Raw genomic sequence first — 16,467 nt, 5'->3', positions numbered from 1 at the left:
TGGTTGTTTTTCTGGGGTTTTATCTTGTTCCTTCATCTGGTACATAGCCCTCTGCCTTTTCATCTTGTCTATCTTTCTGTGAATGTGGTTTTTGTTCCACAGGCTGCAGGATTGTAGTTCTTCTTACTTCTGCTCCAGACAACGTTTTTTAAAGTTTATTTTTATCAAGCAATACAAAGAACCTACATACACTTTAGTGTACATTATGATTTCCTCCAGGTTAGACTGGGGTACCAAAGGACAATGAACTAAAAGCAGCAAAAAATAACAAGTAATGGTTTTATGGATCATCAAAAGTAAATGATAAAACCTAACAAAAACAAAAATATAAAACATTCCAGCTACCATTTGTTGACCACCTTTAAAGACAAATATTTTGTAAATATTATCTCTACTCTTATCAACTCTGCAAATGTTATGCCCAATTTACACTCAAAAACCTGAGGCACTGAGAGGTTTTAGTGCATTTTCATAACAGCACACAGCTTTTAAGTGGGGAAGCCAGAATTCTAACCCTTTCTCAGTCTGTTTCCAATAATCATACTTTTTCAACAAAACACTGCTTCATTAATAATTACCTAATATTTTGAAGTATTTACATAATGCCTGGTGATTTGTGGAAGCATAAAATTAAGAATAAAGTTAGTCTTTTAAAAAATATGTAAATGACAAAATGACAACTCTGAGTTTAATTCTGATACCTAATAAACTTAATTTTGAAAAGCACATACACTTGAAACTTCTCTATAAAATTCTCCTTCAGATTCAGGCAATGGGATTAATTCAGGGAGGTCAAAGTCCTTTGCATATATCAGTAAAAGGAGCTTCTTGGTTGAAAACTAATGTAACTGAGCAGGACCCTATGGGGCCTTCCAGGGACAGACCATTCATTCCCTCATATCCTCGACTGTAGCTCCTCTCTGAAGTACCTAGATAATAATATCTGATGCACACTTCTGGGGTTGTTTTATAGATGCTAAAACTACCACCAAATAGAAGAAATTAACTACTTGACAAGCATGAGCATGTAGCCCCCAGACCTACTGGTGCCTAAGGATTGATAACGTTAACCCCCGTTACGTCACCAACAACCAGTCAGAGCTGATCTGTGTGTGAGCTGATCACATACCCTGGGACACCCTTCCCTCACCTTGCCTTTCAAAATGTTTTGCTGAAACACTTCAGGGAGTTCAGGGGTTATTGAGCATGAGCCACCCATTCTCCTTGTGTGGTACCTTTACAATAAATGCTGCACTTTCCTTCACCACAACCCAGTGGCAGTAGATTGGCTTTACTGCACACAGGTGAGTGGACCCAAGTTTGGTTCAGTAACACTAAGAGAAGTCATATTCATATAGAACAGTATTTTATACAGTTTAAAACTCATCTTTTTCATGGACATTCTGATATTTCAATGGTTCCAGTAAAAACAAGGTCTTGGGTTTTTTTTTTTTTCCTGATTTCAGAGAAGAATGTTTATTAAAAACTTAAATCCTCAAAAAGATAATCCAAGAAGACTCACTTGAAAACAACTAATCTTCTATTTAGAGATATATCAGAGGTATGATATCAGTATTAAATTACTCTGTATTTCAAATTTTGGGGGTGTTTGAATATTACTCTGTTTTAATGTATAAATTCTACTAGCCGAAGTTTCAGTAATACCTACTTTTAAACTCATTTATATATTATATATTTCTACAGGGCAAGTACCATGTCTTCTTTGTATCTCCAGCCTAATATATACTGTCTGTATTCAGTGAGTGATTAATTTAACCTTAGTACTTATTTTCTAACTGCTTTACAATCATTTGTTATTTATCTTAACATCTCCCTAAGAGCATCAAGTGAACTCAATAACAAACTTGCAAATGAAATACTGAAACAGAAACTCAGATGACACTGGAAAACCAACTTCTCATGCATGGTAACTAATTTTAAAATGATTATTCCTAAAGAGAACCAACCTTTATCACATTTTAAAATCATTAAATGTAATTATCAGTATGATTTAGTATATGAGATTATTGATTATAATCACTTAAATGTAGCTTTAAATTTTTTCAGTAGGCTCCAAAGCTATTAGCAAATACTTTAACTCCATCTAAAGGCATTTTATAATTCAGTTAAAACAATTATATTTTTCTTCCCAGCTTAAGAGTTAATATACAAAGGTTTACTCAGCCATCATGTTATTAAGCAAACTACAACAAATTCTTGATAACAAAGTTAACTATTAACCTTTAAAAGGGATTTACTTTTAGATTATGAGTCAACAGGGAGGCAAAGAAGGAGATAAACTTACAAATGCAACTTCAACTGACTTCAACTGACTAAGCAACTATGCAACTTCAACTGACTAAGGGACAAAAAACAAAGAACTTATCATTCTAGAATAAAGACTTCCTAATATGCCCTCTAGTTATTTTCAGCACCCCACGACAAAGCTAACAGCTACTCTAGAAACTTGGAATTACCACCTATCTACAAGGGGGGAAAAAAAATTGACCAGACAACTAAAAACAAAAATCTGATCACATTCTCAGACCTAATGTCCCTCTAACTTGTATGTTTGCAATGACTGGTTTATTCTAAAATCAATCCCTGCCATGTTTTTCTTATTACTTACCATTCTTTTCTTCACTTCTAGGGAAACCTGAAGAAATCAAGTTCACAGTAGGTATTTAAATATGGCAATAGAGGCAAATACATCATTAGCCAGAGAAGAATAAAACTTGAAAAACTTTTAAAAAGCACTTTAGCTTCACTCCAGAGTCTGATTAATAAAAACTAAATGCTTTCAATAACAACTTGGTTTAAGAAATATGTGCATCTGGCCTAAAAGATTTTAGTTACCCATTTTCTACTGACGTAATATGTTCAGATGCTTGTGTTTCATTTCTTAATCATCAGTCTTGAAACAGAATATGAAACACTTGCACATCCTGTGACTCTGCCCCTTCTCAAAAGGCAGTAATCCCTGTCAAAACTGATCTCAAATAAAGCACTTACGTGAATAAGTAAAGTCTATTTAAAACCCTGTATTTAATAGAAATAATCATATCCAATGTATCTGGTTTAAGATTTCCATATTTAAGGGAGAAATCTGTCATCAGTAGATGTTTAAAAAAGTTTACCAGATACTTCAGAAGAGACTTAACAGACCCAGAAACCACTGGCAATCTCGGTGAAGAAAATGCCAAAGTTATACACTGAGAAGGTATATTAATTAATGATTTAAAATACTTTCAACTTTCCCCTAAAAAAACTATTCCTCTCAGTTCTGCTCCAAACAGTAAAGCCCAGATAATTAACATATTTGTGATACATATACTCTAAAGGGTTGAGATGCAGCTAAGAATTTAGCCCAGGGGTTAATAATGCCAGAAGTAAAAATGTTCCACAAAGCATTTTTATTTCCACCGGCAAAGAAAGGGAATAAAAGGAACCAAGTGACTTCAAGTGATAAATGGCAGAAAACTGGCTTTTTATAGTTTGTTCTGGCTACATTTGTCACAGAAGGCTTAAAATTCAAAGTCTCTAGTTTCAGGTCATTTTCAAAGTCTCAAAGACATCCCCATTCCCACCCACAAGCATCATTACAGATACACTGGTAACACGATGGAAGCAGGCAAGCAGAGACCACATGTCAAAAAATTAAAAAACTTGTGAGCCAGACTTAGATAACAAGGAAAAGAGCAGCAGTAACTCTCCTCCTGTTCACACAAGGAGTAAATAGGTCCCTTTTATTCTTCTCCAACCTACATCTATAGGGGTGCCCCTCCCCATTCCTTGATAACCAACCTCTCACGTTCCATTAGATCCAAAGATTTTCCTCCCTTTCCCTCCTCCCATCTATTTTCTTCCCTTCATTCCATTTCTAACCAATTTAGTTTTCTGTTGAATGACATCTTTTTTCTCCAAATTCCCTAATCTTCCCCCTTCTCCTTCTTTTTCGTTTTCTGTTTACCTATCTGCGTTTCTAATTTCATTTGGCAGGGCTTTGGGGGATGGGGGTGGTGATACACATTCTGAACAATCAAAGAAATTTTTTGTTCAAATAGTAAAAAAAAGTTAAACAACTGAATGTGGCCCTCTAATTTCCCTCATATATCATCTGCACAGTACATGCCTATTTCCTAGTAATGCTGCTCCTCATACATGAGAGTTGAAAGAGGTTTGTTATTCATAAATGAGTTTACTCAAATAAAAATAAGTTGATAAACAATTGAATACATGGACTCATCTAGGGCTATCATCTAAATCAGCATTTCCCAATGTTTATTTCCTAAAGCAAGAGTCCAACAAGGTACTCAACACACACGCACAAATAATGGTTTCATGGTCATATCACAAAGCACATGAGGCTCTTAAAGAAGTCTAAGAAATTCTGAAATGAAGAAACTTATTTAATTTTATTATCCCACTGTTCCCAAACTTAAGCTAATGAACGTTTTTTTCTACAACACCTAGTAATACCCCACAGAACACGCATTTAAGAAATGTTAATCCTAACCATTGATTAAAATATACCATGCAAAGTAGTATAGTTAATCTTATAGTCTAAACAGTTTTAAAACGTTACTGCATTTTGAAAAACCAAAAATGAATTTCCACAGAAAATAATTACCAAGTTGCCAGGTGAAAAGTGACTCACTTTAAATATCACATGTATATTCACCCTACCTAGGCTACCTAGGTTCATTTAAAAATTAGGCTGTAATCACCACTTCTGATTTTTTCTGAAGGGGAGAATAAAAAGTAAAATTTTCTTTAAAGTCAAATGTATCATATGGAATAGAATCTTTTACAAACATTAAGACCTAAGATTGTTCTCATTTTTCCCTCATTCATTTTCATGTTTGATCTTTTTCTCAAGTGGGAGAAAAGAATGGGATATTATTTGTTACAAAGTCAAATGAATACACGAGCATGTTATATACGGACTTAATACAAAGAGATGTTATATACGGACTTTTCTGAAGGTATATTATACAATAATAAAAAATATGAAAAATGAAAATATGTCACTTTTCCCTTTAAGGTGTACTACAAATTATTTACTTCACAGGTTTTAAAGAGCATATTTTAAAGTACACACATTTTACCTGAAAGCTCCGTAAAGTGGTCTGTACCAACAGACAAATGAACAAGGAGTAAAAAGCAAGAACCACAGGATACTCAATCCAAAATCAACCCCTCTTGGAGGATCAACACAAAACCAAGCCAAGCATCCGAAGATATTTAGAAACAGTGTTACAGCATGGACTGTGGAATCAAAAAACAAAATAGAAAAGAAATGTTTACATTCAATTTATGTGTTCATTCAACAAAAATTATAAATGAAAAAATACTTCCTAAGAGCAAGTGTATTCTACCCCATGTTTCCATTTAGTATTTTTCAAAACATTGTTGCTATTTCTTACATGTCTGATTTGAAAACAGAGTATTCACAGGTAGAAGAGTCCTAATACATGCACTATTTGGCAAAAATTCCTTTGGGCCTCCCCTAATGGGCAATTACACAGCTAAACCAGAGATGCACAACCTTAAGGGGTTCTCCCCTGGGAAGGAAACATGTGATGACATGTGATGTGTCTCTTGACTCAAGGCCCAAGCAGAAAAATTGTGGCTGCCAGGAAAAGAACCGGGACTTGAGAGGAAAAAGATCCTACACTCAGAACTATAATTTTTACAGAATGGGGCTGCAGCCTCCTCGCAGTGTGAACTACACAAGAGAAGAGAAAATAGAGAAGTGCCCTGCGCAATCTCACTGTAACATTTTTAAGCAATAAAATTAACTTGAATCATTGGACTAAAAACACTAACACAGCAGAAACTTCCAGTGACTATACAGTCAGTCTATAAGGATGATTAACTCATCTTCACAAAGCTGTCCACTTTTTAAGGTCCTGGGATTAAAAACAATGTTCTGGTAGGGGATTACACTAATTTAAAAAGAAAAAAAGAAGTTTACTATGATGCACTTTACCTGCTGTGGCAGATCTTTCTTTTCGTTAACACAAATAGATCTTGGCAAATTCCTCCTGTACTGTTAGTAATTACTTTCCCTGACAGACCAAAACCCAAAAATCTGAGTAACATCTAAGGACACCATGATCCTAAAGAACAACATTTACCCATTATAATTAATAACTTTTTAAATAATTTTTTTAATTTATTCACAGGCTGAATTTATTACAAGAAATTATTTCAAAAGTTAAAATACTGTTTAATGTAAACTACCAATACAATAAAAATATACAACAAGCCACTACTTTAATTAAAAATAACAAAGGGAAAACCAAGTGAATGTAAATTTTAAAAATCAACATACATTAAAAAAACTTTAAAATCTCTTTAAATTATTAATCAAATAAAATTAATACTTAATGAAACAAGGTATAAACACATTCTAGGATGCCTCTAAATTTGCTCTCATCTAACAACCAGATAAACACACAAACTCCACAGAAGGAGAAAGAGCTCCAGAGGAGGAATGAAAACACCTGGGTTATAGTGATATAATATTGAGCTAATCAACCTCTGTGCATTTCAATTTTTCAGCAGGAGAAATGCAGGAGGCTCTTCCAGCTTTAAAATTCCACCCCATTCTACTACACAGGAAAGACTCTTACTTATTCCCATTAGGATTTCTAACTCATGAAAGCTAGCTTACTAATAAATTTACTCAAAATCCTTCACCTCGAAATAAAAGTAGTTCTGTTAAGGGCTTAAAAACAGAATTCAAGAGATTGTGAGATATTATTCTGTAATATTAAATGGCATCCAATTGCCTAAAAAAGTTTTAAATGTTCAGAACATTCTAACTCAAATTTCAACCTCCAAAGAAATAAATTTTCAAGGTTTATCTCCTAATCTGTTTAAGAAAAAAAAGACAGACTATATCGGTATGAGTATTTTAAAGTTCACAAAAATTCTTCCAAGTATAGATAAAAATATCAATTAAATTTTGTGTAATCTATTAAAATTTTTTCTATGTGTTTTCATAGTAACCAACAACCATGATCAATAATAGGTCATTTGTTTGTACCCCAATGAAGAGGAAACGTCTAGGCCTACTTACTAAACAATCAGTCCACTTACACAGAGATCAAAAAACACATAGAAAGGCAAGGTAATGTGAAATGCATGATTCTATGTTGCTAATTTCAATCCAACTCCAATCCACTTGGTGGATTCCAAGTGTAGGTAAAACAATAAGAAAATTTTAGGCCATTTCGTTTACATGATTTCCAAGTTGAATGACCCTCCTTCTTATAAAATTTCAATTTGCTTTATTAAGCACTCAAATCTGGTATTAGTGGACCTAAATTTGAAACTATCACTAGAATCTAAATTTGCAACTATTACTCTTCTTGCTAAGTTCTGCATTACAATATAGCTACCTAAAATAAACAAATTTATGACAATATATTATCTTCCTCACTGAGTGGTCTTTAATGTAGCTGGATATTTTTCTTTCTCTTTAAATTCAAGAGTATACTCAAAGAGGTTGAGATTCATTTCATAGCGGTATTTCTAATTGCTTCAGTTCCTTTAGAGTGAAAATTATTTGCTTCAAGTAAGGTAACTTTGAAACCATATCTTCATCATATTTGGGTTTAAAATGTAAATTACTTCTTTATTTTGGTACTTTGTAGGTGGTATAACATGGAAATCTAGATGCTGGGATCTAGAGTCAAGCTATCCAACCCAACCTTACTTGCTGTGTAATCTTGGACAAGTTACCTCGAATTCTCTAAGCTTTAGTTTCCCAATCTATAAAACTAGATAATATAGTAGCTGCTTCATAACATGGTTAAGAGTTAATAACATAATGTATATAAAGTGATTAGTTCTGTGCCTGGCACAAAGTATTGATAAATCCTCCATAAATGTTATCTCTTGTTATAATTATTAGTACAATGTGAAAGCATCAGTCAACTCCAAAATCAGTAACAAGATGACACTTCTTGAAAATAATTTATTAAAACAACCTATATTTTATGAAATTTAGAGATAGTGCTGAACTAGCACTAGATCTTACTTTGTTCCAGGTAATGCTTCTTCAAATTGGAACCTTAACTGGATGGAATCTTGAGCCCTCTTTGAATAGTTAACAGATCTGCAAACTGAATAGGGCTAGGAAAAACTATAGCCAACTATATTATTTCTAAGAACCTCAGAAAGTTATATATTTCCAAGACAAAACAGACCTATTTTGAAACAATCAGCATTGGTAAAGCAGTTAACCATTCAGTTAAAATTAATCATCTTCCCCATTCAATCTCTATTTACTAAATTCCTTATAGAATTTTCTTCCAACACCCATCTCCCCCATTTAAAGTGTTTTTTCACTAAAGTCAAAGAACTTATACTTAAAATGTGAGGCCAATTTCTGCTCATTAAGAAAATAATTATTTTATAATCTACATATATTTTATGATTTATTGATTAAATAAAATATGAGTTGTTTAGTATGGACATATATGAAATCAAAACCTTTAAAAATAAAAATATGTAATACTACTGACACTCAGGATTAACCAAAGAAATCAGATTAACAACATAACTCAAAAGAAACTAAGAGTTAAAAATGTACTATCCATAAGGAATCATTTCTCATATTCCAAAGCAGTTTCACAAATGTGCAGAATACTCCTAAAAGATTTTGAGGAAAATGATCTCATATACTTGGTGGAGGGAGGCTCCCTAATCATACAGTAAGAACATACAAATTTCCTCCAACGAGAGTTTACTCCACAATGTGTCCATTAACCCAGCAACTGTGCAGATGAGAAGTCATGACAGCTACCTCTCCTACTGACACAATGATGTTAAATGGGGCTGAGACTGCTGTTTGGAATAAAAATGCAACAGAGTAAGTGGGAATTCTGTGTACATACAAAAAACTGGTAACAGATTGACATTTAGTTTTAATATTCCATGTGTCATAATTATATTCAAAGCAATGTGAACATCACAGCCTAAAATGTATGTCCTAACGTTCTATTTAATGAAACATCCTATATTAATTAGGCACTTCCAATAATAAAAGGATTCCTCACCACTTGAAAATGAAAAGTAAATTGTGCTCAAAGCTCTAAGAAAAATAGTTTATAATATTTCAATATTTTATGCCCCTTTTAAAAAGTCATAATGCTTTAATAGCCTTCATTTGCATAAAAATCATGAGTAATTTTTTTCAAAGCAAATATTGCCTCGATAACATTTTGCAGGGAGAAAGGATCATTGAAAATTCTACTGTATGATAGGGAAGTCCTTTCCTCAAAAGAATGCCAGTTCTCAATATATAGGTCTTCCTCAGCTAAGAACTTAGATTGTCACATAGTATACAATTTTGACATACCTAAATACGACATGATAAACTCAAAATTAAAATATCTATAGGAAAAGACCAATTTATGATACTACCCTTATATGAGTTTTAAAAAAGTAGATTTTGACAATAAAATATAAACTTTTTAAAATAAATATATAATTTGTTCTATACTCACACATCCATAAGTAGTACATAATCTTTACTGTCTTTTGGAATTCTACAGGAATGTCTACAGAAAAATCCTGATAGAAACAAGGTCCCACAGGAAAATTGTCAGGAAGAGGTGGCCAATTGTTTTTTCTCCCTGCAAATAAAAAAACAAAGTTATTTATATAAGGACAAATATGTGCTATTCTTTTTGCATGTAATTATTTGTTTCATAATAAAGAAGAATATTATCTATTCTTTTAATAGGTGTTTCAAAAATATAACACTGTATCTCTACATTCCTACAACTCTGAAAACCAAGCTTTTTATTTTTAAAACTTTTCCCAAAATATCAATTTAGAACTCATTACATGGTAAAATAATTTTCCAGTGTCATACCACTTATGTAAGTTGAAACAAGAAAAGAAAAAAGAGCACAGGGACATATCCTGTGACTCTGCCCTAAAAAGAGATTTATTTCAAAGTCCCAAGACTCTGGCTCTCACATGAAGGCCATGAAGTTTTTAAGTCCCTACAGATTTCCTCCTCCACGTCTTCAATCTTTAAATATAACTCCTAACGCATGTGGAGAGGGAAGACCAGCTTCTGAATCTTTCAAGTTTTCTACTGTTAACTCCATGAAGAAACATAAGATAACCAGTACCAAAGAATCAAATTTGGAAATCTCCAAGTCTGAAAAAAATAATGTCCAAAAGACACATGTAAGAAAAGCATAAAACTATGTGAAAATACAAAACAGTCATGAGAAAGAAGCTGAGGAATTATAGCACCTTCAAAAACCTAGAGAAAAAACAAATTCCATGTGTAAGGAGAGAAAATGTGTCTATTTAAAGAAACTAGACTGAAAATAAGGCTTGGGAAGTGGTGTGGGGAAATAAAAAACTAAAATTAAAGAAGTCAAAACATTGAAAACAGAGAGTAAAAATAGCACCTAAAGGCCATTTTCTCATTTTAGATATTATATCCCACACTTACAAAGATTAGATTTTACATACTTTTTCATAGACCAGGAAATTCTTCATAGTGGGAAAAAAGCGTCCTCTATTTCTGACTCTTCCCAACATGCCTCCACTGTTTTATCATTCTTTTCAAACTACATGTTGTTCTTTCATTTCTCATACAAGTCTCATACTACTCGAGAAGCAGAGAAGAGTAGTAAAGAACAAAGGCTCTGAAACTATCAATAGAAGCTCCTAGACACTTACTGGCTAGGAGGGCTTGGGCAACTTATCCAACGTGCTGAAGACTTTGTTTCTACATCTGTAAAGTGAGAAGAACTCACCACCCTTCACAGAATTGTACTGAGGATGAAGTGAGCTAACAGATGAAAAGTACTTAAGTGTATAACATACGGCAAGTCTCTTAATTTACCACACTTCATAACTACTTCATTTACTAAAACATCTCTCATAGAAGTAATTTGTATTAGTCAAAGCTAAGGGAACAGGACAGATTTTCGTTACATGTATTTTAGAAATATTGATCTCAATTAAACCTCTAGTTTCTCCTTTCACAGATGCTGTCTCTGATGTTGGAAGCAAGAAAATGGCCCAGGATAAATGTGTCCTCATGAGGCCCTAGACTTACACATTCTAGGATAAGGAAGAAATAGTTCAGTATCACTGAATGTTATCACTGTCCTAACATTGTCACTCCATCACTATCCAGACATACTCACAATGACTTGCCTAGTTCTCTCATCGCTTCTTACCCAGACACTTGCTAGCTTTCCCTAAGCTACTCCCTTGAAGTGACCTTTGGTAGTCACAGCCTGAATGAATTTCATAGGACGTAATCAAAATTCACCACTTACTTATTTCTTTGGCATCATCAGAATACCCCAGGCTTCCTAGAGTCACCTCACCACAGATGCTTTTTTTTTTTTTTTTTTTAAACTTGGTTTGACATATACGGATATACTTGTGAGGACAGGGGCAGATTAATTTGAAACTGGTCTGAATAAACTAGAAGTTAAGAGTTAAATGCAGTCAAACATAGGGCACACTCCCATGTGCTCATAAAGCTTTAACAGACCGAGGTAAAGGCCCAAGAGTAGAATCAAAGACTCCTGACCTTACAATAAACCAAAATCATCATATTTGCATTCAGAGGCTAACACTGTTCTAATCTATCAAAACACTATGTAAATCAGCCAAGATCAGAGAGCCACAGAGCATCAGGTAGAAAATCTGCCATGTCTGACCTCCTTGCTAGAATAACAGGGCAGAGTTTTATATCCACAAACCAAATGATCTAGAGCTAGTGCAAAAGCTTAAAATTTTAAAGAATTTTAAAGTTATTTTTATTTGAAATTTCTTTGGATATTACCATGTTGACTGAGATTTTGCATTTCTCGTTCTCGACGATCTAATTCTGCTGCTTTTCTTTCTAGTTCTTCCTGGCGTTTAAGAAGTTCAGCTTGGGCCAAGGCATGCTCCTAAACAAAAAATAAGGGAATACATTGTCAGAAGCATAAAATACAGCAATATTTCTACTTCTACTTCTACTATACTCCTACTTCTCTACTATGCTAGAAACCTAATTCAAATGCTCTTTCCACAATATAGGAATTCACTAAAAATTACAATTTCAGAAAATATTATGGAAATATTTGGCCCATTTTGGCCTTCTGGTTATGAAAACCCACGGTAGAAATGTTGGGCCCATTAGGACAAGAAAAAATTCTGTCAGTAAAAGCAGTTAAAATTCTAAGGTAGGACTTGAGGACACAGGGAGGGGTAAGGGTAAGCTGAGATGAAGTGAGAGAGTTGCATGGACTTATATATACATTACCAAATGTAAAATAGATAGCTAGTGGGAAGGAGCCGCATAGCACAGGGAGATCAGCTCGGTGCTTTGTGACCACTTAGAGGGGTGGGATAAGGAGGGTGGGAGGGAGACGCAAGAGGGAGGAGATATGGGGATATATGTATATGTATAGCTGATTCACTTTGTTATACAGCAGAAACTAACACACCATTGTAAAGCAATTATACTCCAATAAAGATGTTTAAAAAAAATCGTAAGGTAATTGGGAAAATGAAATTAAGGTGAACTCTGTGCCTAAATGACAGTGAGGGACTGAGACAAAGAGAACAGCTGAGGAAAAGAGACAGATGGAGAAAAGGGCAACTGAATTGGCTCTTATGAATTGGGTTAAATGGTACTTAAGGTTCCCAAGGCAGGAATATCATATAATATCTTATATTTTATAAGATAATGAAGTGAAAGGAGGATATGGTTAAGAAATTCTGGTTTATAACTCCATCTGACTTTATGTAATACCAGGCATCCTATTCATCTCCTTTTTTCTTGGTATTTTTGCCACCTCCTACTTCCTACCACTGTGCTTTGCTCAGCCATCATAACTCTCTTCCAATAATATCTATTGATATATCATTGTTACTTTAATGGAATTTTGCATTAAAACGTGAGACCAAAAGCAATAAAAATTTCTCTACACAAATTATACACCAAGATGATGAATGAATTCAATAACTGCTAATAATGGAGCAAAGCAAATGCTATAAGCTGAAAAAGAGGTATGAGTATTATAGGATTGAGAAGCTAGCTAAACCAGACTCAAAAGTGAGTTAAAAATTAAACAATAAGGAATGCACTATACAAAGAATTATTTTGCTCTGAAAGCAAATGTTATTGATATTGTAATTTCCAATATGAATTTACACACGTAACATGAACTAACCTTTGCAATCTGTGTATAAGCCGGATGTTCCTCTGTTGGTTTCATTATTGCTGGTTGTGTACTGGGTACGTTAGGCATTTTCACATTGCCCGGTGGAGGCTAGGAAGATTAAGAAAAGGACAAATTACGTAACATAGAAATCCAACTTCAACTTCTTTCAAAAAGTGTAACACTAATAAAAACCAAAGTGGCAAGAACTGCCTCACTTCCTCCCCTGAATTCTCATAAGCCAGTGTGCAGTGAAGAGCTAGTGAAGCTCTTCATCTCCAATTTCTCAAGCTCACTCATTTCTTAACTCTTCAATGTGGCTGCTACCTCTAACACGACACTGTTAGCACTCTCCTCCAGAACACTATGCATTCAAGACAAAACAAAACGAAAACAAAAAACCTTCAAGTATGTTTTTTTAGTAAAATACAGATAGCACCAAACTGAAGAATTTACACCAAGGTTAACTGTCAACTAGGCTGTCAACTCTTCCCACCTAACAAAGCTATGTGCCAGTGCCCTTAAAAAGTAAATAGCAGAGGTCCTGGCAGAACCCCACTAATACTCCTTGAGAAGAATAAGAGGGGAGACATTAGGGAGATGGAAAATAAACTGCAGAACCTCCACTTTGCCAGTGATGATCAACAGTACGTGAAAGTAGCTGCAAGTTCAAACAGTAGGTAGATATCTACAAATCCATCAAAGGGGAATTGGTTAAATTACTATATATATATATATATATATATATATATATATATATATATATATATATATATATGTACAATGCAGTCATCAAAAGGAATTTGTTAGTTCTACAGGAGAATGCCCTTTTAAATACTAAATGAAATAAAGCCAACTACAGAACAGCATGCATATGACCAAATATTTTTCTTTTATGAACACACATTTGTATATGTCCAGAAAAATCTCTGGGATGTCTTAGCAAACTATCAAAGGGATTTGCACCTTTTGCTTTATACACTTCTCTATTAATTGCCTTCTCTCCCCATTATACTATTTTTTTCAGTTAGAAAATAATTTTAAGCATTCTTTAAAATGGCCATAAGAAAAATAGGACAAGAAGAAAGGGAAAGGAAAAGAAAAAAAAAGAGAGAGAGAGAGAAAACATACAAGCAAGCAGCTGCAAAGGGAAGTTCAAAGATCAGAAGAACTATTAAAGTCAGAAGACACCACCAATGCAGCTTGATTTTATTCTGACACAGCAAACAGCAGCCCTGAAAAGGAAGCCAGACACAACCAAAGATATAAATGGAGTACAGCTGATTCTAAAATTCATATGGAAATGCCAAGAGCTAAGAATAGGTCAAACAATTCTGAAGAAGAGTAAGGTAGGCAAACCTATAATATCAAGACTTAATATAGTAATGAACAGTGTGGTACAGATGCCAAAGATAAGAAATATACCAATAAACAGTAGGGAGACAGAAACAAACCCCCAAAAACTTGATACCCAACAGAGGTCACACCACAAAACAGTGGAGAAATAATGTATTAGTTAATAAATGGTTCTGAGATAACTGGTTAACCAGATGGAACAATTAAACTAGATTTCCTACTTGACATTACATACAAAAATAAATTCCAGGTGGATGAATGACTTAAAAGTGAAAAAGCAAACTTTAAGCACTTTTAGGAAAAAAATATACATGAATATTTTCATGAACTCAGGGTACATAAGAGCTTCTCAAATATAAGCTATAGAAATCTTTGTGTATCCTATCTATGTTGTATCCCAAGTACCTAAAACAGTGCCTGGAACACAGTAAATGATCAATAAGTATTTGTAAAATTAAGGTTAGCAAGCACATAAACCATAAAGTTAAGATTGTTATTAAATTTCAGTATAGTTGAATCTGTCAAAGTGAAAAGTCAAATAACAGACTAGGAAAAATTGGTTATAATAGATTTAACAAAAAGTATTGCTACTCAGAATACAGGAAGAACTGTTACAAATCCATAAAAATACAAACTACTAATAGGAAAAAGGGCAAAATATCTGAACAGGCAAAACAAAGAAGAGAAAACAGGAATGGCCAATAAACATAGGAACTAATGGTTCAACCTTACTAGTAATCAAGAAATATAAAAAAACAGTGACATATCACTCATATCACTCATCACTGTATATACACAATGATGATGTATATAAAAATTAAAGCATATGATCAAGACAGTTTTTCAAATCAGTGGGAAAAGAAAAGATATCAATAAATGGTGCTGGGACAATTATTTAAATGTTTGGGAGAAAAAAAAATCAGATCCCATATCTTAACAATTTACTTGGAATAAATTCCAAATGGATTAAAGTTCAATGCAAAAAGAAAAAAACAAGGAAACTATAAAGATATTAGAAATAATACAGTACATAGAATATAGATGACCTGACTTCCCTGGTGGGGCAGTGGTTAAGAATCCGCCTACCAATGCAGGGGACACGGGTTCGAGCCCTGGTCCAGGAAGATCCCACATGCCGCGGAGCAACTAAGCCCGTGTGCCACAACTACTGAGCACTCTAGAGCCCGTGAACCACAACTACTGAGCCCGCATGCCACAACTACTGAAGCCTGTGTGCCTAGAGCCCGTGCTCCGCAACAAGAGAAGCCACCTCAATGAGAAGCCCGCGCACCACAATGAAGAGTAGCCCCCGCTCACCGCAACTAGAAGAAAGCCCACACACAGCAACGAAGACCCAAAGCGGCCAAAAATAAAATTAATTTAAAAATGTATATTAAAAAAAATGTATAAAAACAAAAAATATATTCAAAATGTCAACCTCACCAGTAATCAAAGAAATTCAACTTTCACCTAATTTATTTTTTAAATGATTAAAGACTACTACCACATTTTGGGAAAGATGTGGTAAAATGGGCATTTCTCACACACTGATAATGGGAATATAAACTAGTTCATATAATAATCCCAGAGCACAATTTGACATCATGTTTAAGAGGCATTTAAGTATTTATACCCTATGACCCATAAATAGCTACTCTTCTTTTTTTTATAAATATATATATATATATTTTTTTTTTTTGGCTGCATTGGGTCTTCATTGCTGAGTGCGGGCTTTCTCTAGTTGCAGCAAACGGGGGCTACTCTTCGTTGTGGTGCACGTGCTTCTCATTGCAGTGGCTCCTCTTGTTGTGGAGCACGGGCTCTAGACATGCGGGCTTCAGTAGTTGTGGCACACGGGCTCAGGAGTTGTGGCTCGCGGGCTCTAGAGCACAGGCTCAGTAGT

At 34.2% G+C, this 16,467-nt stretch overlaps 1 protein-coding gene across 3 annotated transcripts in view; it reads right to left on the bottom strand.

Annotated features, from left to right (window-relative positions):
- SCAMP1 (secretory carrier membrane protein 1) overlaps positions 1–16,467 on the bottom strand; it is a 130,368-nt gene that overhangs the window by 71,168 nt on the left and 42,733 nt on the right. For all 3 annotated transcript variants that reach the window (XM_065875597.1, XM_065875596.1, XM_065875598.1), the window contains 4 exons: positions 13,221–13,319; positions 11,843–11,951; positions 9,522–9,650; positions 5,109–5,268 (listed from right to left, as the gene is read on the bottom strand). In XM_065875597.1, coding sequence (XP_065731669.1) covers positions 5,109–5,268; positions 9,522–9,650; positions 11,843–11,951; positions 13,221–13,319 — 497 coding nt within the window. The remainder of the gene's footprint in view (positions 1–5,108; positions 5,269–9,521; positions 9,651–11,842; positions 11,952–13,220; positions 13,320–16,467) is intronic.

This window comes from Phocoena phocoena, chromosome 3, assembly GCF_963924675.1.
Source record: "Phocoena phocoena chromosome 3, mPhoPho1.1, whole genome shotgun sequence".
NCBI classification, from domain to species: domain Eukaryota; kingdom Metazoa; phylum Chordata; class Mammalia; order Artiodactyla; family Phocoenidae; genus Phocoena; species Phocoena phocoena.
This window is presented reverse-complemented; position numbering and strand designations above follow the sequence as displayed.